Consider the following 23,586-nt stretch of genomic DNA (forward strand, 5'->3'; position numbering starts at 1 on the left):
AAAATGAAAATGTCTGGCCACGAGAAAAGCAACACTAATGAGTGCAGTCTGGAGCGGGAGAGATGTTTTTCTCCAGGGGCCTCCCATTTCTTTCAAATCGAGTTACAGCAATAAAAGAATATCGCTTCAGTAAAGCGAATACATTGAGGGTGTTTCGCACTCAGCGCTGGAGAGTAGAAGAGATCATGTCTGGTGCAAGTGGAGGCTTTTACTTAAAGGGGCGTTACGTAGAAAGTCAAACTCACGCACAATATTAATGAGGTAATAATGCAAACTCAGAAATGTTTATTCTTTCCATAACTGAATAAACAAGCTGGAAAATAAGGTCACCAGAATCACCAGATAAAGTTTGAAGATAGATAGGTGGCAGGGTCTGCCACATATAAACAAAGTAAACAGTAGGAAACCGTGTTGTCCTTTAAGGTCGGTTTGTTTATCCAGTCGTGAAAACAAAGAGAGTTTGTTTGTTTTGTTTGTTTGTTTTGGGAATAAGAAAATCCGTCCCTTCTTCCTCCCTAAAACTACACAGTGCACCTTTAATGTCTCCGTGAAAGAGAAAAACAAAACCCCTGAAAGGACCACAGAGAGACTTCAAGGGCCCTAGATGAAGAAGAGAAGCAGTCAAGAGCGAAGGATGGAGAAAGAGGAACAGAGGAGGGCGATAACACACACACACACACACACACAGACAAAAAAGAAATGTTTTTCCAATAGCCGTAGTGGGAGAAATCAAGTGTTTGCGCGGCATGGAGATAAAAAGTACCAAGTAGAGCGTGCGAGGCGTCAGCAGCAGATGGAGAATGTGCGTCAGGAGGAGCATCGAGGGCAGGAAAAAAACGGGATGAATGCGAGTGTTAACAGTACAGTTTATGTTTGCTGGCAGTGTTTGAGGTGTTTGTGGCTTATATTTACCGAGCAGTTCCAAGCCGTTGTGGATGTTGAGCAATGTTCAAAGCAACATTGAGAGAGTGAGTGGGGGGGGGGGGAGCGGAAGGGGCGTACATGACCTTACGTGTCGGGGCCTTTTTGCTGGACAAGCCCCTAATGATCACAACTTGAGCTCTTGCCTTTTTAATTACCCACCCAGGCCTGACTGAGCTGCACAAAGCTTGAGAATGGAGTGGCGCAGATGGAACAAAAACAGGCCAACTCCTTGGGACGGATGCCCTCTGAACCCAGCAGCTAATGCAGCCCCTGCTGCTCCAGCCGGTCATTATTGTTGTTGGAGAGGAGGAGAAGGATGGCACTCCCAAAACAAGGCCACCACCGCCGCCGCCGAAAGTCATGCTCCACAGGCCATGTGAGGAGAGGAGCTCCTCTGTGACGCCAGCACACAACCAGCACCTTTAGTACGGATTAAACATTTCAATTTGATCTGAGAAAAACAACAGCCACTAATGGCCGACCCCTCGCTGTCACAGGCCCGAGAGCATGTAGGTTAGCCGAGATGGCGTCGCCTTTCAGCGTTCTCCCTCCCGCCCCTCTCAAGGTGCTGCCATGACGGCCCCGGGGCCCCCTGTCACTCATGTGGCCCATCAGTCAGCCTCATCTGCAGAATCTGACTTTATCTTAATGAGCTGTTGTTGTTCCTGTGAATGAATGGAGACTGCTTCCATTCACAAGACAAGAAGTTGAGCATTATCACGTTAATTAAGCAGCACAGATGATCAGTCAGAGGCTCCTGAGTTTCACCTGATGGCCGTCGAGGAGGGAAATGTCTGAAAGAAATCCGCGAAACATCCGTTTGCCCAGCGCCTTGATCCGACTCTGACACCCAAACATGTCTCAGTGACCCCGTCTGTATTGTCTGTGCTCTTCATTGCGTTTCCTATTGTCACATTAAATTCCTGTGTGTGCGTGTGTGTGTGTGTGTGTGTGCGCGCGTGTGTGTGTGTTAGGAGTTGGGAGGGGGGACTTGATTCCAGACATCCTGCTCTTATTGTTGACCGCCCCAGGTCGACCGCTGCTCAACATGTCAGGTTGAAAGAGAACAAAATGGGGCCCGTGCCACTGAGAGCGATCAAACACGCGGACACATGAACACACACAGGCCTGCTTTAACTTCTGCCGTTATAGTCGAGAAAACATGTCGGACAATTATTCAAATTTCGACTAATTTGCTATTATTAGTATGGAAGCCCATATCTGCCAGTTAAAGTGAAAAATTATTAAAATTTTGCTTCGATCAAACAGAAATTCTGATGTTATGTGATGATTATTAAATAATAGATCTAAATTATGATGACAAATATCATTATGATATCAAAAGTCATAACCTAAAATATTAGGTTAAAGTTTCATCTCATAATTTCTACTTAGAATTATATATTTCTATCTCATAGTTGACATTTATCTTGTAATTTCAACAATGTAGCTTTTATTTGACTTTTTATCTCGTCACTTCCACTATTTATCACATATTTATGACTGTTTATCTCATATTTATGAATTAGCAACTCATCATTTCTACTGTTTTGCTCATTATCAAGTTGTTTCATCTCATATCAACTTGACTTTTGGTTTTTATCTCTTGTTTTCTCATCTATTAATGTATCAAATACAATTCACATACATTGTACATTTATATACTGATTATGACTTACAATAACAATATTTCATCAAGCTTAATTTTCATCTTTTTGCTTAACTGGCGTTAACGGGCCTCTGTAGTGGAGTCATCCCGTTATTTGAATGAACAATTTGTTTTGATTCCTGCTATGGACCTTGCTATGTGCCAGCCAGCTATGTGTGTGATGCTTCTTTCTGTTTACTGTCTGCTTATTCTGTCTAATATAATAAGCTGTCTAATAAAAATACACCAATAAGCCAAAGGAAAAAAATGTGTTGTTGCTGTAACACGCACACACCAGACGCTTCACTACGATGTCAATATTTAAGCATATTGTAAGTTTTCTTAGAAAAATTTAAATAATGACAACCTGTTTGTCATTAACAGTAAATAAAAGTATTTCATATTTTTATATTATTTTTAAAAAGTTCATCACCTGTAATTTATTCACACCTTGGGGTAAGAACAGCTAAAATGTAGGGAGCCAAGATGGCCCCTTTCTTTAAACATGTGAAACAGAATTCCAGTCGGTTGTCTTCCTCTAAAACTGTAACCTGCTCTACCCAGGTGAAGCCGTTATGACGTCATGACCATCAGGACAGCTGCACCTGTTCTTGCTCTTCTGTTTATTGCCGAATCACAAACCAACCTTAAAGGTGCACACCACCACCTACTGTTTCAGCGTGGACATGATGCACTTCTTAAGTCAGTGAAAGCTGTTTCTAAATTCAAAGACAGCAACTGAGCTGCAGGCTGTCACACCTGAAGTGTCAACATCCATAAATTGTCTCTCCATGAATGATAAACAGAAGTGTTTTTTTATTTTTCCCCCAAAGAGAAAAAAACAATACGTAACATTTCAGAAATCAACCCTTCATATGGAAAAATGAAACATGTAATGGACACAAAAACTTCATGAATACATGAAAACAAATCGACATTTTTTTTTACACAATATTAAAAACATAAAAGTGCAAATAGGATTCTTTAAAAACACAAGTTTAAAACCACCTGACAGCACATCCTGCCCCCTTCCATTCACTCTGAGATGTGCTGTACCACAGCACCCTCTAGTGGTTTACATTTTAAAGGCACATTTCGTAAAGTAAATTTACAAATGAAGGCCAGGTGAAGCTGACTTTGTACCACTTTGGGTACAACTGCAGACCAGGAACGCTATATAAATTAGGGTACGGACATTTTGAGTCCAATGAATCAGAGAATGAGGATAAGGGATTCCCTGAGGTTTCTTTTTTTTAAAAGTGCACAAAATAAAAATGCAGAAAATTCCAAACCAAACTAAAAGACTGAAGTCTCGTCAGCTCCCAGCAGAACTGGATAAATCTGCATATCCAAAGGGTCGTTACCTAGTCGTGTTGTCTCTGAGTCACCTGTCAGGCCTCTTTGTTGAATCGTGGAATGATGGTCTTGCGATAAGTCCGTCTTTCTGAGATGTTGCGTCTGACTTTGATCACCGTTGGGGTGGGCATCTCCAGCTCCAGAGAGGGGCTGGAGTAGGACTTCTTCAGCCCCTCTCCCTCCTCTTCATCCTCCGCAGAGTCGGGACACATGGCTTTATCAAACAGGCTCAGGCTTGCGTTGCTCATCACGTCGTCGTCTGTCTTCTTTATGCTCTTCCAAGCCTCCAGTGCCTGTATGTAGAGCTCATAGCGACACATCTGTGGGGTTCGAACAAGAGACACAGGATCAGTGATGGCCCCTATACACTTGTATTCACACACTTTCACTCACAGCACTTTTATTACCTCGTGATGCAGGTACTCCGCTCTGAGGCGATGGTCCTCCAGCTCCCTGGCTTTGGCCTTTTTGCCCTCCGGCGGGTTTTGCTGATGGTACGACAGATCGGCCTTGAAGGACTCCATCATTCTTGTGTGAGACTGCAGCTGACGCTCCTGCACAGGGACAGAGAAACAGATGTCATGCAAATCAGTTGTATGCAAAATCTTGCTGAAGAACAAACAGAAAGAACGGACAGAAAATACCAGCCCAGTGTTATTCCTCCAGCTGCAGACTTTTCTCCCTTGATTACATTTTCATCCCACTAACATGAGACACTGTGACACTGACCCGAGACATTCAAAAATACTGAAAAACACATTCATGCCTAAAAAACATAAAAAAGTGTAATTAGAAGGAAATGAGAAGGAATGCGTACCAGAGTGTGAGCGGACTGCGAGGCGGGGAGGATTGGCCTGAAGAACCTCCTCTGAGAGCCGACGGCGGCGGGGAACGGAGGTGAGGAGTGAAGAGCCGAAACCAGGTTGATGCGGCTGATCCATGAATTCATCTCCACCCTGGATCTGAGGAGAAGACCGTTACTGCTGGATCCCCAAACACACACACACAGAAACACACACCCACTCATGCTGTGCTGTGACTTACGAGGCCTGAAAGAGGAAAACCCTCAAGTCAGCCGTCTGCAGGCGGAAGACATGTGGCCTCTTGGTGTAGTCGGCTGCCTGCTCAGTCAGAGAGTGATGCACGCTCACCACCTCCTCGTTAGTCATCTGATCGCGCCTGTAATCATCCTGACATACACAAAGAGGGGAAATGGCTCTATTATAATAATAAAATACACTCAATTTAATTCATACATGACGTAGGGGAAACAAACTGTTAATAATAAAATTGAGTTACGGACCTTCTGTAAGTAAAGGACCATTCCCCTCAGCCCGCCGTAGAAAGTCTTCCAGCCTCTCTTCCCCCATGGAGCTGCGGCACACAAACATTCAGCAGGTTCAAGATTAGACAGGAGTGATATCGAAGCCCGACATGTTCCAAACGAGCCAAGAAATTACCAAAATGCAGCGTTTATCCATTGTGATGAGAAGCTGAAGCCGGCCTAACTCATTATCAACATATCCAAGGAGTAACTCAAATACATTTATCAAAATCTTTTTTATTTCTTTAACTGACAACAGTGCTGACTGATTGTTTCATTCTTATGAAAATAAATCAAAGTTCCAAACTAACTGTGTTCATCTTTGAAATAAAAATCATTATTTTTAAGACTGCAACTTTTTAGTGTTTTCATTATTGATTAATCTGTCAGTAATTTCTATGATTAATCAAATAACTGTTTAGTCTATAAAATGTGACACAATTGGGAAAAATGTTCATTGAAATATTTGACCAAACAAGCTGCCCAAAACCCAAAAAGAAAAGCAGAAGCTAGAACCAACAATTGTTTGACATCTTTACTTGAAAAATGACAACAACGATTAATTATCAAAATAGTTGGAAATTAAATTTAGCTTCAGCTGACTAATCAATTAATAAAACTAAACAGCATAGAAAAGGCAAACACCAGAAATCCTCGGTTCATAATAATAATGTTCAGCATAAAGTCTGACAGGATCTACTGTTGTTACTGATATTTAAAGACAATCTTACAAAATTACAGATGCACCTTAAAATCCTGTCTATTCTCACAAGGCAAAATAAATTAGATGTAGGTGATTATGCATGTTCGCGTCTCACTCACTGCGTTTGCCGTCTATGTCAGCGTGGAGCTTTCTCTGGAGGAACCCCTCTTTGACCACCGCAGCCGTTTTGTCATGAGGGACGTCCTGGAAGGGGTTTGCTTTGGATCGCAGCGGTGCGTCATCTGCTGCATCTTCATCCACCAACACGGAGCTCTTCAGTTCCTCCTCATCACTGTAACGTGCAAATACAGATTCTTACGTGAGATTATGTAAATGAAGAATAAAATGATCTATTTTTTTCATCAGTCTACTTACACGGCCCACTCGAGAGGTTCGCTCTTTATCGAATTGTAAAGACTCTGAAATGAAGATGGAGAGGAAAAAGGTTAAATCATTTTCACAAATAGAGATATGACTTTACTTTCTGAAACAAAAATCAGTGATAGTTTTACTTTCAAGAGGTCTTTGCCAAAGTTTTCTCCTTCATTCATTCCGTCCAGGTTGGACACAAACTTAGAGGAGGACATGGATTTTCCCACATTCTGTTAACAAACACAACACATTGAAAATACCGCACAGAGTTCATAATTTAAAGTTTCATTATATCTTACTCTTTTATATGTTTCTCACCTGTCCGTGCAAGTCAGTGTTAAGAAGCATCAAAGCACATGTAAGAGCCAGCACAGCCCCTGAGGATATAAGAGGGAAAAATGACACATGCATCTGTCACAGTGCTCACTGCTGAATTTTATGATCACAGAAATATCAAATAACCCATGACTGAGGCTCACCTGACGAGGAGAAGGAGTCGGGGTTGCACTGATGGAAGCGGCAGGCGAAATGCTGCAGCACCCGCTCTCTCTCCTGAGTCTCTCCTATTAGCACCACCACTTTCAGGAAAGATCTGTGCCAAAATAAAATAAATATTGCTTATGAGATGTTTAATGAGCATGTTTAGGGAGAGATGTGAGTGCGTGCAATCAAGGTAATTCTCACCTCAGGGCATGATCGAGGGTTTCCCCGGTGAAGTCAAAGAATTTCAGGTACTCCTCCCCGACAGCATGACTGAAGTCATTGCTAATACACAGAAACAAAATGCAGTCAGTGTCAGTGTTAACATCACTTTTTTTCTTATAAACAATAGCATCACAACATCTTTAAATCAATATCTTGATATGAATCATGGGATAACATTTGGGGGATGATTACTGATGCTCTAGTCTTGCATAAAGAGAGAAAGAACACCCATTGTCAGACTGCTATCCATGAGTCTCCTGGGGAGGCTTCTGGGAAAACTATTATGGGTGATACTTCCAGTGCTTGGCAGGACTAGCGCGAGTAATGAAGTATCATAATGCCTGACGCATTGGCACTTTCAAGGCTTTTAAAGTGTAAGCCAAGCTGGCTAAGTGATAATAATATTGTTAGTAGTATTCACTGAATAAAGTCACTACCAACTGCTCTAAGAAAGAGGATTAGTGTCCTTTTACTGTATAAAACGTGTTACAGTTAACAGTGCTGTCATGAGGTGTTGGAACATTTGGAAAAAATGTCAACTCTAATACTGGAAGACATGTTGTTTAACGACTCTGAACAATCAAATGCAAAACTTGACGCACATGAATAAACCAGTCAAAAGACTGACTTCCCAACTCAGGAAGTGGGACCAAGTGGGGAGCAAATGAACGCAGCATAAGTGACAGGACCATAACTAGTGATATTTCAGAAAAAAAGCTCTTGCTTGTTCGTTAGATCAATCATAATCATCTGGAGCAGTGCAAATATCACTAATCAGAAACTGTGTACTGCAAGATTTTGTTGGGGGGTAACTTGTGGTGGACTTTTAAAGGTGAGCCCTGGCATGAAAACAGCTAAATCCCTCCAAAAAGATAAAGTAATAACTGCTAGCTTGTTTACTTTCTGAATGCTAGCAACCAGATTAGGGTTGGGTAAGTTTCCGTTTTCGGCGGACTAGCTTTGGGGTTGTTGATGTTGTTGTTTCCAGCAGGGAGAGGAATTTTGAAAATATAGTGTAAAAGGAGTGAGTGAAGACTGGCGCTCTCATGCAGTATTTAATATAATCTGGGGGCAATGACCGAAAGAGGATAAATGTGGTTCGGATGAAGAAAATAAATCATGTGACTTCTTGAATATGTTGGCCGAGCATTTCGAGGAACTCGGTTCATTTCTCTCAACTCAAACTGTCAAAAAGTCCAGAAAACTAAATAACTATGACCACAAAAAGATTTTTATTCCACTAAGTCTCAATATTATGATAACAATAACCGCTTCATCCTACACTTCCCACAACACAACTCAAAACCATCTTAAATAACGCCCTCAGCTTGTAACACAGACTTTCTGTTTAAACTGGTTTCCAAAACACCCCTGATGATGTCACCGGGGTTATTTTCTCGAAAACTTGCCCCACGAGACGTTTGCATTTTCACCAGCTGGGCAGCCGTACCCACAGCAACTAAGCTGATATCAATGTATAAAATCTTTTCAGTCACCGTTACTGTTACATGTCAGAGGACAGAACAAATACGAAGGTGTGTTGCTCTGGAATAAATCACACAGATCTCTGTGGGCTTCACTCAGTCTTTGAGGAGGTGGATATGCTGTATATCTACAGGAACTATTGATGTTGTGATGTAACTCAATGTAAAATGTTTACATTACAAAGCCTTAATTACAGTTATATGTATATGTACACAGTACAAACACAACATATTTAATGTTTTACCTCATCAGCTTCATCAATGTTTATATAATATATGCCTTTTACTCTGAGTTTGATGCCAGCAACTCATTTTAAACAAGTTGGAACAGGAGCAACAAAAGGCTGGGAAAGTTGTGGAATGCTCCAGAAAACACCTGTTTGGAAAGGTCCACAGGTAAACAAGCTCACTGGTTCATTTACGTTTTACACAGCTTCTCAAGTTTTTGGTATTTATTGTTGAATTATTAGCCTCAACATTTTGGTCAGGTAGTATTAGAAAGTAGCAGAAAATATCCTCTGTCCAGCATCATTTAGATGTTTCCCTGCACATCTGATTCTAATGAACAGGTCGTTATCAGGCTTCAGCAGAGCTTCATGACAAGCTGATCATTTGAATCAGGTGTGCTGTAGCAGGGAAACGTCAAAAAAAACAATAACATGCAGGGCAGGAGATTGTCAGGAGCAGGACTGAAAAACACTGCTGTCGACAATAAAGGTCTGAAGATTTAATTGGTAGTGTTCTGTCAGTGTCTGGTATCAATCAGCACCTCTATGACATGCCACGCTAAAAGCCTTCTGCAGCTTCGCTGCACAGTGGTGGGTTTAGCTGCAGTGCTCAAAACACCATCACTCTTCAGTTGTAACGACAGGAAAAAATAAATATATGTTTATGCTTACTCTTTGTCCAAGTGCTTCACCACATCCACACGTTGGATCCCATCCAGCTTAAACAGCCGTTCGGCGAGGCAGCGGGCCTTCTCTCTGTCCACCTCCCCTCCGTTCATGAGAGACACTGCTGTTTCAGGGGGTTTGGGCTGCTCTCCGTTGGTTAAAACAGTTTGTACAGATCCGTTCTCGGAGTGTCCGGCTTCTTCAGCCTGATGTGATGTCTCGGCCTGTTTGTCCACCTCACTGAACTCTGCCTCGGCTGTCTGCTGTGTGACCTCAGTCTCAGCAGACAGCTGCTCCGTTATTTCGGACTCATCTATCTCCTCTGGATGCTCGAGCTGCTCAGAGAGCGTTGGCTGTGACGAGTCGGTCGTTTGCTCGCTCTGCTCTGACGGCTCCATCTGTTCTTGCTGCTCTGCCACTACAGGGTCTTCAGCTTGAATACAATCTGTCTGCTCTGATGGAGTGGACTCCTCTGGCTGGTCGGCATTTTCAGGTTGAGTTGGCTCCTCTGCCAATTCCATCTGTGGTGACTCTTCCAGATGTTGCCCGAACTGGTCTTCAGAGTGTTCCTGCTCTACTGGGATCTCCTCTGGCTCTGCGCTCATCTCCGGCTGCTCAGACTCAGCTTGTTCAGGCCGCAGCTCCTGTGAGGTTGTCTGGTCACAATCTTGATGCTGTAAACTCGTCTCCTCCAGTTTCTCAGTCAGCTCCAGTATCTCTTGTGAGCTTTCTATCCTCTCTGCACCACTTTCCGCCTGAAACTGTTCTTCGTTATCGTGAGCGGCCTCTGACTGTTCAGGGTTCACGTTCTGATCTACATTTTTGCACATTTCTGGCTCTGCGGTCAGTCCTGTGGGATCTTCATGTAACCGTTCGACTATCTTTACGTCCTCTTCACGCCCTGATTGTTGTCCTTCCTCTGAAAGCTCTGACTGTCGCAGATCAATTAGCTTATCTGGGTTCACTGTTGGTCCAGAATCGTCACTTTGCAGCAGTTCTGCAGGAACCTCCCTGAAAAGTGAGAATGAAAGAAGCAATGTCGTCAGTGCTAAAACATCCCATTATACAGTGACATCATTCTCATAATGAACAGATATACCCTTAAAACACACTTCCTGTTCCCCTTTCTTTAGTTAAGTCTACGATACTCACACATCGCTCAGAAAACTGTCAGATTTTTCCTCGTCACTTTCTTCAGTACAGGAAACGCTTGTAACACTCTGCTCCTCTTCTACCACGTCTCTTTCCTCGCTCTCCTCTTCAGTTTCAACACTGTTCAGAGGAGTCTGCTCTTCCTCCGAGTCTTCCTGCCCAGTCAGCAGAACACCGGGCTCCTCCTGTTCCTCTTCTAGTTTTAAGTCCACAAAGCTGTCCGCCACGTCTTCTGAGCCATCAATCTCTTCTAGAATATCGATTAAGTCCACAGTTTCAGCAGGATCTGAAGTTGCTGAGTGTCCGTTCTCCTCCTCTGAGTCTGTCGGCAGTGGGGCTTCTGAAAGATTGTTAAGCAGACGGAGAATATCGCAGTTTTTCAGTTAAAACAGTACTCATTTATTCTAATAAAAAGGGAAGAATCAGTCATTTGTATTATCAAACTGAGAAACAAATGGAAAAAAAAAATGGCATTTAACGCTTGATTAAGATGTTGCTCCGAGCAGCACGTACCGTTATTACTGTCTAACAGCTCATGAGTTGAATCTTCCTGTTCCTGCGCCGTGGGCTCTTGCACATCTGCAGCATCACATGGCTGGAAATTGCAACACAGGCCATCGATCATGAACACGAGCGGTGCGAGAAAGCTTGTGATTGCCAGTGGGTTCATGCATAAGCATGCCTGAGCCTCATCTGACCAACATTATGTCCACTCTATTCCACCCACCTCTGCTCAAGTCACTACACAGACACGTAACCCAAACACGTGGCTCTAAAGAGATAAAGACCGGGACGGTGAGGCAAGTCAACCCTCTGTGAAGGGAGGGTTAATGCCACAGGAAATTGTGTCGTCACACAGAAAAAACCGCACAGAAATAGACAAACTTGAAAAAAAAAAAAATAGCAGCGTGATAACCTCACATCTCGCTCTCTACAGTACCTACCTGTGAGCAGTTTCCTGCCCTCTCTTGATCCGAGTTCAGAAACTGCAAATCTTCCCCATCTTCCTCCTCTCTGACCTCCTGTGTGAAAAGGTCGACGTCAACGCCTTGAGATTGGTGAAATGATGGGGAAGTGGTGTCTAGAGTCGTCACGCTTCCTGAGTCCAGCTCATGCCCGGCGCTGCTGTCAGTCATGAGTGTGGAGGCCTTTGCAGTGGGATCGGGCATGTCCCACTGCACTGTGGCGAAGGAGATCGGGGGACTGGTGCAGCTCATGGGGCGCACCGGCCATATCATTTGCTCCCACTGCTCTGCCTCCACAGCAGTGTCTCGTCTGGGCTCGTCTGTCTCTCGTTCCTGGTTGATCTGCAGCTCCGTCTCGCCCCACACAATGGCCTCCTGTTCTCCATTGCAGAACTGGTGGTCTATAGAGGACCATGACTCTTGTTGAGGCTGCTGAAGGACTAAATCTGTGATATCTGGCAGAGAGGGGCACACGTTTTCCTCCGCCATTAGCATGTATCTCAGTCAGTTCCGTTGTCGAGGTGTCTGTGGGTTTCTGTGAAAGCTGCTGTGGCTGCAAATTATTTCTTGCTACAAGACATCCATCTTGTACGATCTCATAAATGTGAAATCTTGAAGCGTAGAACCTCCATCTGAGCCACTGAAAGATCTGGGAGAAGAGAAAAGAGCAATTAATGTTAAGCTGATTCTTCACTAACTATCTGAATGCCACAGTTAAAGAAAAAAAAACATTTGGGGAACCTCCAGGAAGAGGCATCTGATTAGCTGACAGACAAAAAACCCATTCATAAGACTCTACTATATTTGGTTGTAGCGTAACAGTGATGTCTTTAGAGCAGCTCTGTAGTTTCTTCTATTCATCTGTGAGAAAGAGTCCTTTCAAACGTACTAAAAACGACACTCCAAGCAAAAAAAAATTGAGTAACTGAATAAAATCATTTACATCCCTGACAGTATAAAAATACACCACACTCACCATCTGTATGCAAACATAATCCACTTTTCTTTGAGCCAGTGCTGCTCATTTGTCAATGTTTTTAGCTTCTTGGTGTGGCGTTGCAAGTGTGCAGTGCAATAGACTTCCACTGAAATGTCACAAAGCCATGTCTCTACTTCCTGACCACAGACACAGAAAAATCAGCCGAGCAAGTGAGCAAGAGAGAAAGAGAGATACAGTAGAGGTGTACGGTGGGGATTAGGCGGGAGGCAAAGGGTGGGGCTGTCTCTGGCGAGCAGTTTAACAGTCCTGTGTTGTTTATCATTTGATCACCATGCTGCACTACTGTAGGGGTGAAGGATAAACCGTGAAAGAGTCAACATTTGAGCTGTGTGTTGTCAACACAAACCAAGGGCATCTCTGCCAGCGACAGAATATCACATTTCATATCCTCTTCTCGTCTGCCTTACTTATTCTCACCTTCAGTTATTTCTTCCTCTATCTGTCACACTTTTTTGTCTATGCTTCTGCGTCTGTCTAAATTATTCGATTCACGTCATGCAACCAACATCCGGCACAGACCTTGACCACATTTCCTGTATGGGTGCTCACTTCTCAGTTCCCGTCAGGGTGCAACAAGTGCCACAATACAACGTTGACGGAGACTGACAAAGATGATCGTCTGTAAATGCATTGTAAAGTGGATTGTAACAAAGAAATGTATAGATACTAAAGCTTATATTGAGGATTTTTAAAGCAGCATTGTCTCTCTTGAGTGAGAATCCGATAGTTTAATAAGCTGAATTTCAAAATGATTCATAGCATTCTGATACTCTACAGTACAGAGATTTCAATCTCTGGCTCCTCTGTGATGAAATACTGAGTGTTCAGCATGAACAACACGGCTAATCCTCTGCATGTGCTGTTATCTTTGGCAGCATTGTTGATTATATAAACTGCTGAAGAAATGATCAAATGACAGAAAGAAACGCTTTCCCACCCTCATCAAAAACATTTTTTTTTTTAAATCATATTAATCAGAGAAACTGCAGTCCAGCCTTTGTGAAGAATACAAAGAGAACTTGACAACAATGCATGGAAGGTTCATACAGGACATCACAGGCGTGAGAGAATAGCTAATACAATACTAAAGGAGAAGTAAAAACCTTCGGAAAAAATGTACCAGAGAGGATAAAATCAAAAGAGGAACAACGCCACACTGGGTAAAATGAAAGTTGTGAAATGACTTCTAAATATGTGCATGTGTAATAATAGAATTAGCTAAAGAGGATGAACATTACCCTGTATGTCAGTCATTACCTCCAGCTAATATGACACAGAGACTAATTTAAACATTTTCAAACCTCAAAGAACTACAAAAAAAAGAATGATCTCATTAGCAGGAATACTTTTAGCTGTTAAGCATGACTTACCCCCTCCAGGCTCTTTAAAGCAGCATCATATGATCAGCCTGCTTCTGAGGTTTTAAATCTTGGAAGGGAGAGACACGCCGCTGTGTTATACTGGGTTTGTACCGCTGTCAAAGCGCTGCGCCTTTGCAGACATATTCACACACACACACATGCACACAGGCATACAAATAACCCTCAGTTGATTAGGTCTAAACCTGCAGCGCACAACAAACAAGCCTCACATCCGCTCTCTTTCAGCCGAGCAGAGTTTTAGTCTGTGGTGTCGCATTGAGATGCATGCGAGTCACAAGTCCTAGTCTGCACCAGGTGCTACTCCTTTTTCCTTGTGCCTCCTGTCCATTTTTTGGAAAGATCAGAGTCAGACTTCCATTTCTCTTTTTCCTGTTCGTCTAACAGCAGATATGGCTGGGGGGGAGAAAAGGGAGAAAAGAGAATTTAGAGGACGGAAAGACATGAGAAAGCTGCCGAGTGGCGACAGAGAGGAAGAAAAGGCACATTGTGATTGGCAGATGACTCAAGCGCTCAGAGACACCTGAGAGGCCTCAACATACGCCCACTGGCCTGAAGGCATGCAAGCAAACATACTAGTTCAGGTGAGGGGAGTGGCTCAGCCCAGCAGGAATGATGCGGTTAAACCAGAAGGTATTCAGATGCAATATGCACCAGTCACTGGCTGCACTGGAATTAGCTGTTCCTCTTTCTATTGGTTAACTGGCTCAGTGTTTGGCTGTGGGCAGAAAAGCCTGTTCAACACAGACATGAGAGGCTTTTATAAAGGCTTACCTGTAATCACAATACCATTTAGATGATATACATCTTTTATTTGAGCATTTCATTTCTTTTTATTTATTTCATTTTTATTTCCTTTAAAAAAATGTTTAAATAAATAACTAATTATTCAAATGATTAGCATTTGTTGAAAAAATATTATTTGGCGCATATTTAGCATGAGTATCATCTGTTTTAAACTAGCACTAACTATTTTTCAACTGAGTGCTCCACTTAACATAACTAGTTAGGTTAGCTAAGTTATAGCATACTTATTTATTTATTTATTTTTTACAAATTTACAATCACAATATATTCCAAGAAAATTACAATTCAAGACTGAGCAAATATAATGAATATGCACATTAACAAGTTAAGACAATAGTACAAATAAATAATGATACAAAATGTATATAACTAAGCTAGCATATAGCATGCTAAGCTCATTAGCTAGCAGTGGGAATCTAGCTAGTTCCACCTACTTACAGTTAGCTAGTTAACGTAGTTAAATAAGTAGCTTATTTAATAACGATGTTATTCGTTATTATCAACGTTTTAAAGCGATTAACTAGCATCATTAGCATGGGCGTAATTCGCTTTACTCACTTGGCATATAACAAAAGTAGCTTTAACACTGGCCAGTGTTATTAGCATTCAGATATCCGGTAGTATTAAAAATATTAGCATTACCTAGCATTTATTTGAGCATCCTTGCAGTTGCAGTTACAATTTAGTGGTTGGTTAGTGGTTGTAGAAGCTGATTTGGCAGTTGGTACAAGAAGTAGTAGTAGTGACCTAACCTAGCAGTGTTGCTGTAGTTTTGCAGTTCTTTTCGTCGGTATTTAAACAACATTTATCACCGTGGTTATTTGTAAAAACAGTAACACAGTAACGTCAGAGCAGCCAACAGTTCCACTCCACACCAGCAGGGGCGCCACAGAACTGTGAGCGGCCGTTAGCAAAACACAACCAGCTTCACCGTGTCGTCACTCTCATGCGACGTTAGCTGCTTTGTTTGTTCCGCACACGGCAGCAGCCCCGCACACACCCACTTTTTTTTTCTCTTCTTCTTCTTCCAGATACTTTTAACCGAGTACAAACCGACGGGTGAGTTGTCTACACCCGCAGCCGCTCGGTCCAACATGGCCAAGTCAAATGACCTGAAAATCTTCCTGGAGTCTTCTCTGAATGAGATCTTCAAAGCGACGGTCAGCGACATCCTGGACTCAGTGGACCGGACCCTGTCCGAGTACCAGGGCACGATACAGAGGATCGAGTCGGAGAACGAGGGCCTGAAGCGGCTGCTGTTTGCACAGAAGAGCTCGGAGTCTGCTGCCAGAGGTACGGTGGTCTAATGGAGGGTGTCAGTGTGTTTGTCACGACAGTGGGCAGCCTAGCTTCATGCAGACACTGACCTTTTGTTCAAGCTTTACCTGCAGTGTCAGCAAACTGTGCCTGTTCCTGTGTGTGTGTGTGTGTGTGTGTGTGTGTGTGTCTGTGTCTGTGTGTGTGTGTGTGTGTGTGTGTGTGTGTGTGTGTGTGCGCGCGCGCGCGCGCTCTGTACAGAGCAGCAGAAGAAGCAAGAGACTGCAAGCAGGTTTCACTACATTCAGAACAGGGCTGTGAACGTGTATCAGGTCTGGGGATCACTGTGTGTACAATACTATTTACATAGTACCAGTAACAGTGATGTTATCATCTCAATCTGCAGCCCATACTGACAAGATAAGATAAGAAAGTCCTTTATTAGTCCCACAACGAGGACATTTCCATTATTACAGCAGAGGAAGTGTCAATAAAAACAACAACAATAAATAAGTACAAAATAAGAAAAAAAACATGACATTTAAGTGGAAAAAAATAAAGCAGTAAGACCAATATAATCAATATAAATAAGAAGGACAGTCATCATAGCCAATTCTACAATAAAAGGTCAATCGCATTTTTCAAAATGTGGAAATCAATCACACTTTTTTGCTGCAGTTATTTCTACATATTGAAGTAATCTGTGATATCCTCTTGTATAAAATGTATTCAGCATGTTTAGTTCAGCCTTAAGAATAAACAAAAAGCGTTAACTGCACTAACTGACTGTCTTTATTATTAATAATAAATGATAATGATACTAAATAGATAGATAAAGGACTTTATCAGCTATCAAGAAACATGACTGCAAATGAAAGCATGTGCTGTGTTTACAGCCTCTTCCGCAGCTTTGAATTATAATGTTCAGACACTCAAGTCAGTTGAGTTCAAGGGTGCAACTCTGTCAGTTTATCTGTTGTTTATTTTCTCAATTAATCAATTAATTGTTCGGTCGATTAAAATGTCAGAAATTGTGCAACATGTCATTAAGCTTTTCTCAAAGCCAATGCTGCCGTCCCCAAACGTTTCCTTTTCTAATCATTACATTTTGAAATGGATGATCAGAATTGTCAGTGTTTAATTTAAAAGTTCAGGCTGTTTTGTTGCTTGAGTTATTTTCCTAATCGAACCATCCAGCTGGAATTTAAGTATATATATGACCCATGGCTTGTACTGTTTTACTCATTATTTATTTCTACATCTAACAGACGTTCATGAACAAGATGCTCCTGAAAAGTTTTCCACGTCCGAATGGAACGATCGTCCCATCCCCTCCACCCAGGGCTCGTTCAAGATGTCCATATGCAGCAGCGACAAGAAGAGCTGCAGGAGGAAGCATAAAGACAAGATGAGGGAGCGCGCATCCTCTGCCTCCTTTTTACTGCAGACTGATCTAGAAGGACCATGTGTGGACACGCCGGGGGCATGTGTCTCCACCCAAACCTTAATATCTGTAAAAACAGAGCCTGGCCTGGAGGAAAGCGGTGCTATTGACCTCTCGCAGCCTTCATCTCTCCTCAATCTGACAATGAGGCCAATAAAAAACGAGAGCACAGGGGTCAGTTATGACAGTCAAGGTGCGTATGAACCTCTGCCACCATCTCCAGGCCTGGAGCAGGACTCCAGAGGCAGTGACAGTGAGGTTAAAGTCACCATTGTTTCTGACACTTACATGCAGGATGGACAGTTCGTTAAGACGGAGGAGGAGGAGCAGAATGGGGTGATGTCCATTGATGCGTTGAGATTTTACCCTGAATCAGATATAGATCCTGATGGAGTGAGCAGAGAGGATGAAGTAGTGACTCATGAGGAAAACGATTCACCCGCCATTCATGCAGATGAGTTTTTGGAGGTTCGTGACAACTTTTTGCGTTGTCCCACGTGTCCCAAAACATTCAGCCGAGCCACCTCGCTCAACGTTCACATGAAGACTCACAGCGGCGAGAAGGCGCACAGCTGCAGCTACTGCGGCAAGCGCTTTGGCCGGGCTGATCTCCTCAAATCCCACAAGCGCACACACACGGGAGAAAGACCGTACAGCTGTAACATCTGCAGTAAAACATACGCCCACCCCAGTCAGCTCAGGATACACAAACGAGTCCACACTGGAGAGAAGCCGTATTCCTGCTCGCACTGCGGGAAGCGCTTCAACGAGCACAACCAGCTCAAAGTCCACCTGCGGACTCACACCGGGGAGAGACCTTACAGCTGCCAGGAGTGCGGCAAAACATTCAGCAACGCAGGAAACCTGCGTATACACGAGAGGATCCACACCGGCGAGAAGCCGTACTGTTGCGCTCAGTGTGGCAAAAGGTTCAACGGCTTGGGCGACCTCAAGACGCATTACAGGATTCACACTGGAGAGCGGCCCTACAGCTGCGAGCTGTGCAAGAAGACGTTCAGCCAGGCGGGCCACCTCACCATCCACATGAGGATGCACACAGGGGAGAGGCCGTACAGCTGCAACGAGTGTGGCAAGAAGTTCACGGTGGCCAGCAGCCTCAAACTGCACCAGAGGACTCACACGGGAGAGAAGGAGTACAGCTGCTCGTACTGCAGCAAGAGCTTCAGCAGGTCGGGTCACCTGAAGAGACACGAGCTGGTCCACACCAAAGAGAAGGTCTACCTCTGCAGCCAGTGTGGAAAGACCTACACAGACCATTCCTCCCTTAAGAAGCACTTGAAGATGCACGCAGCCAAGGAGCAGAAGGCTCAGAGCGAGGGGAGCACCAGCGAGGCCGAAACTGCCCGAACTTCAGCTCCCGAGACACTGTCAGACACTGAGAGGAATCATAACCAAACTCTTGGTGATGAGTAATGTAAACGCTGAGAATGAGTGTTGTGTGTGTGATCTTACATCAATGGCCGCCCTTACTGGCTTTTATCGGAGCTTTCAGACACATCTCGTGGTCGTGTGCTGTAGCTGAAAGCTCCAGTAAAGGCTAGTAAGCGGAGCTCGAGTTATGATCACTTGTCAAACTGCTGCTCCACGTTTCATGCTCACAACTGTATGTGATGTTTGTGTTACAGTGCAATACACTGTTGTCTGATCTTTGCTGTGATTTTTGAGTAGGTCCAAATATTTAGCAATACCGTATGATTGATTATTTTATCTTGATTGATAAACTCTAATATTCCTTGTGTAGTCTTCTCTCTCACAACAGTGTAAAGAGTCACAGACTGAAAATGGGACCTTTTTTAAAGAACAGTTGTTCTTTTAAACTTGCTGTATGTTACCACTGTGTCTGTGGTATGTTAAAGAAATGCTTTAAAGGAAGCGAATAAGTATTGTTCCCAGATTCTGACCTTTGACCTCCGTGTGAAGAAAAACACAGATTCCCCACAGGAGTCAGTAGAAAATAATATAATTGTTTTAGACTTAAGATGCTTCTACACACATTTATACACTTTGTAGTAGACTGAGGTTTAGGAGTGTGTGCTGCATCAGTGAATATCATTAATATATTGCTGTATATAGCTTTAACTACATAGTCAGCAGTCTGATCCATTGAACTGACAAGAATGTATTTATAGGCTGTAGTAATGTTACTGCAAATATTCAGCTTCGATCGATCGGCTTTCAGTAGTAAATTAATAATCGTTTTGTAAGCCATGCTGATCTCAACGAATGTCGAGCTTCTAGAGGATTTGTTGTAGGAATCTCGTCTCTTATCGCCTCTTGTATAAACCGACATGCACCAGAGTGAAATGTCATGTCGATGATGATAGGGCTGCTGTTTGTTGTGGCAACTGGTTGATATACCTGCACAGGAGTGTTTGCTACTAGGAACTTATCGTTGCTGACTTTTGTGTGATCTGTGTCTTAAATTAAAGAAAAGAATGTAACCGAAACATATTGCATGTCTTATTTACACTTTTATAGGCATGTTTCATTTGAAATAAAAGGCAGTGTGCAAATAAGGGTATTTAAAATGTAGGTTCACTCAAATACAAATACAGTACAAATACATGCTTTTTTAGAAGAAGATGATGACATACTATATTGACCACCTCCAAAATTGAACCCTAATCCATATATAAACAGACCCAAAACACACACACGCACACACAAACAGGACCTATTAACATACATGAATGTATGGAGAGATTGCCCTGCAGTCAGATGCCAGAAGGTGAACTGTCACCTCTGCAGCTCCCAGTCCACCCTGTCGACTGACTGGCCTGTGCAGGTTTTCAGCTTGCCACTCCTGCCCGGTACATATTCAGTGCAACCAGTAAAAACAAATACGTTATACATAATGCAGTGGTTCCCAACATGTATACCCCGAGGGAAAACTGAGCCCATTTAATCTGTTCACAAGACATTCATAGAATCTCTTATCAGTCAGTGAGTCACACTGGCTGCAATAAATACATTTTATTAAGGAGAAAAATCATTATTGAATTGTTTAGTATGAAATAAAATGTGAAAATTGGAAGTCACAATTCCCCAGAGCCTAAGACAATGTCATTAAATGAACGGTTTCTTTTTAGTTTACTTCATATTTTCAGTATTTTCATATCAGACAAGACAAAAAAGAAATAAAAAGAAAGTCCGTACCAATTTCTCGGATCACGTGAACGCGTTTTTTTGGTACCATTTGGCAAAACCGAGCTAGTTTGTCCGTTTCCAATTTTTGTGCTAAGCTAATCTAACTGAATGCTAGCAGTACGCATTTAAGGGACAGGGTTGAAGGGACAAACTTCTAGTCTTACTTGAAAAAAAGTGTATTTCCCAAAATTTCAAACTTTTGCCTTCTAAAACCTAAAAATCTAAACCACGGGGAACCACTGCACAATACGAATCTTTTAATAATCATAATTTTTTTTTCGGACATCGCATCAAGCAAGAATTTATTATCCTACGTTTCAAAACAACATCACCCTCATATGAACATTATTGCCACACGTGAAAACCAAACATGGATCTCTATGGGATCTGGGTGGCACCGCTCTGGCAGCAGTTGAGGCTGCACGCCTTCTCCTTGGACAGATACAGCATCGGCTGAATGCTGCTGCTGAAGTCCATCAGGCCGAAGGCGACGTAATGAATGTAGCACACAAACACGTCGGGGGAGAAGTAGTGCTGGAACGGGAAGAGCGCGACTGGCGGGAAGTAGTTGAACACTATGATGGCGAGGATGATGAGGACCATCTTGAAGGCCCTCTTCTTCACAGGATGCATCTCGTCCCTGCCGGGCCCGGACTGCCTCAGCACCCACAGGATGGCGATGTTGCAGTACACCATGAAGATGAACGCGGCGAGGATCATCCCCGTGAAGACCTTCTCGAAGTTGACGATGTTGCCCACGCATTTAGCGGCGGCGTAGGCCAGAGTGATAAGCCAGACGATGAAGGCCAGGACCGCTCGGTGCTGCCGGTCCTTGAGCTCGGTGAAGGTGATGGGGTGGACCACGGCCATGTAGCGGTCCAGGCAGATGCAGGAGAGGAAGAGCGGCGAGGAGTCTTTCATGCCGTAGAAGAACCGCAGGACGTACCAGGTGCTGCTGGTGTTGAGGAAGACTATGTTAGCCAGCTCGAGCGGAGGGATGAGACAGAAGAGAACGTCCAGAACAGCGAGGTGAAGGATGAAGATATCTGAGGTGGAGGAGTCCCCCTTGTTCTTATGAATGAGCCACAGCACCATGAGGTTGGCCGGGATGCCCAGGAACATGTTAACGAACTGCAGGCCCAGGTACCAAATGAGAACAGTGGGCATGTCTTTGCAATGTTCATACACCGTCCGCTCAGTGCCGGTGTGGTTGAGGGGTCTGTGGGAGACGAGGAGCACCGAGGAGTTGATGTATAAAACCTCCATGATGGTCAGAGAGGGAGGCCGTCGGAGGACATCAGAGGGACAAAGATCTGTCAGATGAACAGAAGAGATCAGGTTCAGGCGTTAGAAACGGAGGAGACAGGAAGAAGTGATACTTACGGAAAGTCGGGTGAAGTTTTGCAGCCCGCAAAACATTTCAGCTTCACAGCAAAACTGTGTTGCAGCGTTCTCCTAAACAACTGAAGTAGATGGGGACTTGTTTTAGTGGGTTACATGTAATTTACACCCCGAACACATGGTTGAGCTGGAAAAAGCAAACTGGATGTGCACTGACGCTTTAGCTTAGTGGCTACAGTGAAGATTTCCGCCTTAAAAAGGGGTGTAAATAACATTTTTTCAAACCGATTCAAGGTCTCAGGGCTCTCAGATACGTGGATTGCAACGAACGAACTGTATGGAGCCATTTCGTGTTAACGTCTAGTTTTTAAAACAAGTCCCCAAACTTCCATCGATAGAATAGATAGATAATGACTGGATATTCATATTCGCAGGGAATTAATTCCTTTAAAACCCAAAACATGATGGAGAATTAGTTGACTTTGTGTACAAGTGGAGACTGTACATGACAAAGTTTCATACATTACATTACCTACGAGATAAAGACATTTAAGACACTTTGCTGACATTTTTTAAGTTGAATGGGGTCCATTTTTTGACTTTATTAGAAAGTCATTAGCAGCCAGGAAACTCAAACTGTGGACTTCCAGATTACAAGCTCAGCGTCATTTGCTTTTTAAGTATCTGTGTTTGTATTTGAATTTTATTGATTTAAATACTCATAAACTTTCAGCACAATCACATGTGTGTCAGCGATGCAAAATTGACTGAATCTTTATTTCTTGTCTGCATTTGTGATTGACAAAGAAAAGACACACTACAGTTTTGTGGGTTTTTGTTTTTTTTAACTGTACTGAAAACAGCATTAGTCCAACTTTTAGTCTTTTCGAAAGCGGCCTTCAATCCTCCAAGACTGTAATTACAAATGTAATGGGGGATGAGGGACTTCTTAATGTGCTGCTTAGAAAACATCTGTCCATCCAGCGGCTCCTAATCAGGCAGTCCGACCCCCCACAAGGGTTCCCAAGATAAATCTGAGGGGTCACAAGATGATTAAAAGTGATAAGACGATTCTCACAGGTTTGTGAAGTTGTGCATCAGAGCAGAAACACACACAGCAGCACACAGCTGCCGTCTCATGCTGAAAGCAGCCAAAAAAATCCGTCATCATCATATTTACCTTTACAGGGGCAGCCACTGAGACAAACTAATTCATTAATACAAGATTTGTAGGCTGATGTGATAAATGTTTTCTCTTAGAAATAATTGTGCCTAATCATATAGAAAGCATACATATAAATATACGTTGGACTTTATGGGACTGTAGATCACATATAGGTCTATGTAACATTTTAAAAACACTTTGGGCTGGGAGAGAGCAAGGGAAAGGATTGGGAGCACGCAACACATTCATAAAACAATGACTTTAGAACACATGAGCTTAAACATTTGAATAAAACAAAAGTTGCTCCACTGATAGCAGAGAATGCAAACGTATGAGTAGCACAAGATCAATCAACAGGGGGTCACAAAATGATTAAAGGAATAAGAAATATAAAATGTTTGTTTTTCCTTCTCATAGATTGCTGGATACTTTCTTACTTACTTTTACTTTTTGTTGCCTCTAAAAATCCTCCAAATGAAACAGCCTTAGAGGGGAAAAA

The 23,586-nt window shown here is 43.0% G+C and overlaps 3 protein-coding genes across 6 annotated transcripts; 1 reads left to right on the forward strand and 2 right to left on the reverse strand.

Moving 5' to 3' along the window:
- Positions 1-3,476: 3,476 nt before the first annotated feature.
- LOC115592823 (PH and SEC7 domain-containing protein 3) lies at positions 3,477-15,617 on the reverse strand. Of its 4 annotated transcripts, none has more exons than XM_030435993.1 (17): positions 15,355-15,594; positions 13,897-14,301; positions 11,506-12,175; positions 11,075-11,156; positions 10,562-10,901; positions 9,416-10,420; positions 7,012-7,092; positions 6,807-6,919; positions 6,646-6,704; positions 6,468-6,557; positions 6,331-6,374; positions 6,075-6,247; positions 5,232-5,302; positions 4,973-5,118; positions 4,746-4,890; positions 4,336-4,482; positions 3,477-4,248 (listed from the first exon to the last, which is right to left on the reverse strand). In XM_030435993.1, exons 3-17 carry the CDS (start codon positions 12,019-12,021, stop codon positions 3,964-3,966), a joined length of 3,297 nt encoding a protein of 1,098 aa, XP_030291853.1. In that variant the 5' UTR covers positions 12,022-12,175; positions 13,897-14,301; positions 15,355-15,594; the 3' UTR covers positions 3,477-3,963. The 4 variants fall into 4 exon arrangements, with proteins under 4 accessions (XP_030291853.1, XP_030291850.1, XP_030291851.1 ...); XM_030435990.1 differs by having other exon boundaries at positions 3,828-4,248; positions 15,465-15,617; XM_030435991.1 differs by lacking the exon at positions 15,355-15,594 and adding an exon at positions 15,271-15,289 and having other exon boundaries at positions 3,828-4,248.
- A 13-nt stretch (positions 15,618-15,630) lies between these two features.
- On the forward strand, positions 15,631-19,881 carry LOC115592825 (zinc finger protein 436). Its single transcript, XM_030435994.1, has 2 exons — positions 15,631-16,005; positions 17,238-19,881. The coding sequence occupies exons 1-2, from the start codon at positions 15,807-15,809 to the stop codon at positions 18,845-18,847; spliced, it is 1,809 nt and encodes a 602-aa protein (XP_030291854.1). The 5' UTR covers positions 15,631-15,806; the 3' UTR covers positions 18,848-19,881.
- Positions 19,882-19,922: 41 nt separating this feature from the next.
- hcar2 (hydroxycarboxylic acid receptor 2-) lies at positions 19,923-23,586 on the reverse strand. Its single transcript, XM_030435995.1, has 2 exons — positions 23,529-23,586; positions 19,923-21,894 (listed from the first exon to the last, which is right to left on the reverse strand). The coding sequence occupies exon 2, from the start codon at positions 21,845-21,847 to the stop codon at positions 20,960-20,962; it is 888 nt and encodes a 295-aa protein (XP_030291855.1). The 5' UTR covers positions 21,848-21,894; positions 23,529-23,586; the 3' UTR covers positions 19,923-20,959.

Source organism: Sparus aurata, chromosome 12 (assembly GCF_900880675.1).
Source record: "Sparus aurata chromosome 12, fSpaAur1.1, whole genome shotgun sequence".
NCBI classification, from domain to species: domain Eukaryota; kingdom Metazoa; phylum Chordata; class Actinopteri; order Spariformes; family Sparidae; genus Sparus; species Sparus aurata.